The following is a 2,619-nucleotide window of genomic DNA, read 5'->3' as shown; positions in this document are numbered from 1 at the left end:
TATTCCTGGTCCAACTCGTCCCGTGCATCAACTACAACAATTGTGTATATTGTCTGGCCATCTGTGAGTACATATATATATATTGGGGGCGGAGAAAAGCTTCAAGTTTTCGAATTGTTCTCCAAGAAACATTCTGTAGAATTCTAGAATTACAAGTGATAGTATACCTTAACCTATCTTGTACCTTGCATTACAAGGTCCTTACATTAATCTCAATTAATACATCTGATCGTTATTCATTAAAAAACAGTTACCCAAAGATAAACTAACCACAGGTATGGAACACCCCCGAGTCAACTTCCCAGCCGTTTACCTCTCCCTATACACCCACTCTAGGGTGCAACCTAACATAAAGACACGGCTTATTCCACAGAATATAGATCTCCTGCTGATTCCAATTCACGCTCCGCTCATCCAGTTCCAGATCGAAATTGTACAGCACCCGAGCCAGAATAAGCCGCATCTCGCGTTGGCCAAACTAAGACTGATCAGCAAAGGATTACAAGAACACAAGGAAAACGGAAGACGTACTTGCGTCCAATGCAGTTCCGGGGCCCGAAGCTAAACGGCTGCAGTACGGTTTTGCTATCGTTGGCGAATCGAGGATCGCCGAGGAAGCGTTCTGGGATGAATGACTCCGGCTCTGTGAAGTTTGATGATGAGTGGAAGGCGGCGAGGTGTGGGATGGAGACGATGGTCTGTAGAAAGGGGAGTTGTTAGTACTTGATTTGTAGGAATCATCTAATATTAGTATTGAACATACCCCCCCAGGGACCCATTTCCCAGCAATCGTGTCACCATCTCCGTCAACAATTCTGGGTAGTCCAGTAGGAGCGGGCGGGAAGATGCGGAGGCCCTCCGTCAACACGGCATTGAGGTATTCGAGCTGGTTACAAGCCACAACAGTGATATCCTTTTCACTGTGGAACGAGCTCCTGATTTCCTGCTGGAGCTTGCTCAGAACCCGCTCATTTTTCAGCAGATAGTACGTAACAGCCGAGAGCAGGGTTGCCGTCGTTTCAGAGCCGGCAACAATCAATGTGCTGCCGTTTGTGACCATCTCGTTGAAACTCATGGCCCGCTCAGTGTCCTTCTGTTTCAGGATATGTCCGAAGAAATCCATCCGGTCGTTTGGCTTGGCAAGCCGGGCCTTGACCTTCTCTCTCGTGAGCTCAACATGCCACTTTCTCCCATTCGCTATGTGCGTGGGCGTGATGAGAGGCAGAAGAAAGTTGGATCCGGGAAAGCGTCTTGCAACGTTTCCATACGTGCCGGAGCGGATGTGTTTAAAGATCATCGAGACCCAAGTGTGATACGCCGAGTTCTGCAAGCAGTCAAACGATTCCCCGAAAGCCAGGTCCCCGATGATGTCGAAGGTGGTGAAGTTGTACCATGCAACCATGTCGAGCGGTTTGTTGCCGGCGTCGCAGTGCTCGTGCAGACGCTGGATCAAGAGGTCGACGTAGCCGTTGACGAGCGGCTCTTGGGCACGCAAAGAGTTCTCGGAGAATGCATGGGACAGTGTACGCCGGAAGCGAGTGTGGTCTTCATCGTTGGAGAGAACGATACTGGAAACTCCGGCTGCTGTGGGTGGATAGTAGCGGACATCCTTCGGCTTCTGCCTATGTCCGGGTCGGGTGCCGTATATTGCCGTCCAGGCCTCGCCGTCGATGAAGGATAGTTCGTTGGGAGCGATGCGGACTACTTCCCCGTATCGTTCGTGTAGGTCTTTGATAACTTTGCCGGTTCGGCCACCGAGTAAAGCCTGGAAGTAAGGAATTCGCGTAGCCGCGTGGGACTTCAGGCCAGGGAACTTTGCCAAAGGATGAAAGTATATGTTATAAATAATAACCGCGAGGAAATACAGGATGCTCTGCCCAGCCTTAGCAATCTGACTGTGGTTTTCCGTCCACACTATAGAGCACTCACCAGTAGTACACCCAGTCCAAACCAGACCCCAACAGCTGCCAGAGGCGAGCTGAAGGGTCCTGAAAGTGGCAAAGAAGAGAACATGACTATTATGAATAAACGAATACTTGGTATAGCAGATGAGGATAAGCTTCATAAACAGCGTTACGTCGTATTTATATACTCTCCGATTGCTACATACCATCCTAAATTCTAATGTCGGACAGGTCGCATAGCCACGTAATGTGGTTTGGAGTTGCATAACGAGGGTTGGGCGGTAGAATTGCCGACTTCCGCCAATGTATATCTTTCTATGCAGCCAAAATGACCTGTTAGTTTTACATTGGTGTGAATTATGCAAAATGATGTGCGTACTCGGCGGAGAAAAGGGTGGGGAAGGGCAATGCCAAGGAAGACTTGCTGAATATCTTCGCCATTCTGCGTTAGAGGTAAATTAAAGATATCGGGAGAAACCTTCTTTCATTGTATCTCTTCGTGCAAAGCGAAACACAATCGCCTCTAACCTACTATGTGGGAGAGTTGTGAACTGGGCAGATCCGAGCTCACCGAGTGAAATCGTTAGTAGATGAGGTCTAGAATCCCTGGGAACTATTTCCGGCACATTAATTGGTCGACGATACGAAGTACATCGGTGCCGTCATGCTTATTTCACCGTAGATCTACTGGAGTTACAATCTGTGGTTAAAAAAA

General features: G+C 48.5%; 1 protein-coding gene across 1 annotated transcript; it reads right to left on the bottom strand.

Moving 5' to 3' along the window:
- Window positions 1-319: 319 nt before the first annotated feature.
- Window positions 320-2,013, bottom strand: ANOM_011560 (cytochrome P450; the record flags this gene model as incomplete). Its single annotated transcript, XM_015556816.1, has 4 exons — window positions 320-478; window positions 528-698; window positions 764-1,873; window positions 1,930-2,013. The coding sequence occupies 4 exons, from the start codon at window positions 2,011-2,013 to the stop codon at window positions 320-322; spliced, it is 1,524 nt and encodes a 507-aa protein (XP_015401497.1).
- Window positions 2,014-2,619: the final 606 nt, after the last annotated feature.

The sequence above is a fragment of the Aspergillus nomiae genome (assembly GCF_001204775.2).
Source record: "Aspergillus nomiae NRRL 13137 chromosome Unknown contig00579, whole genome shotgun sequence".
Taxonomy (NCBI): Eukaryota; Fungi; Ascomycota; class Eurotiomycetes; order Eurotiales; family Aspergillaceae; genus Aspergillus; species Aspergillus nomiae.
The sequence above is the reverse complement of the archived record's forward strand: the minus strand, read 5'-3'. Positions and strand labels throughout refer to the sequence as shown.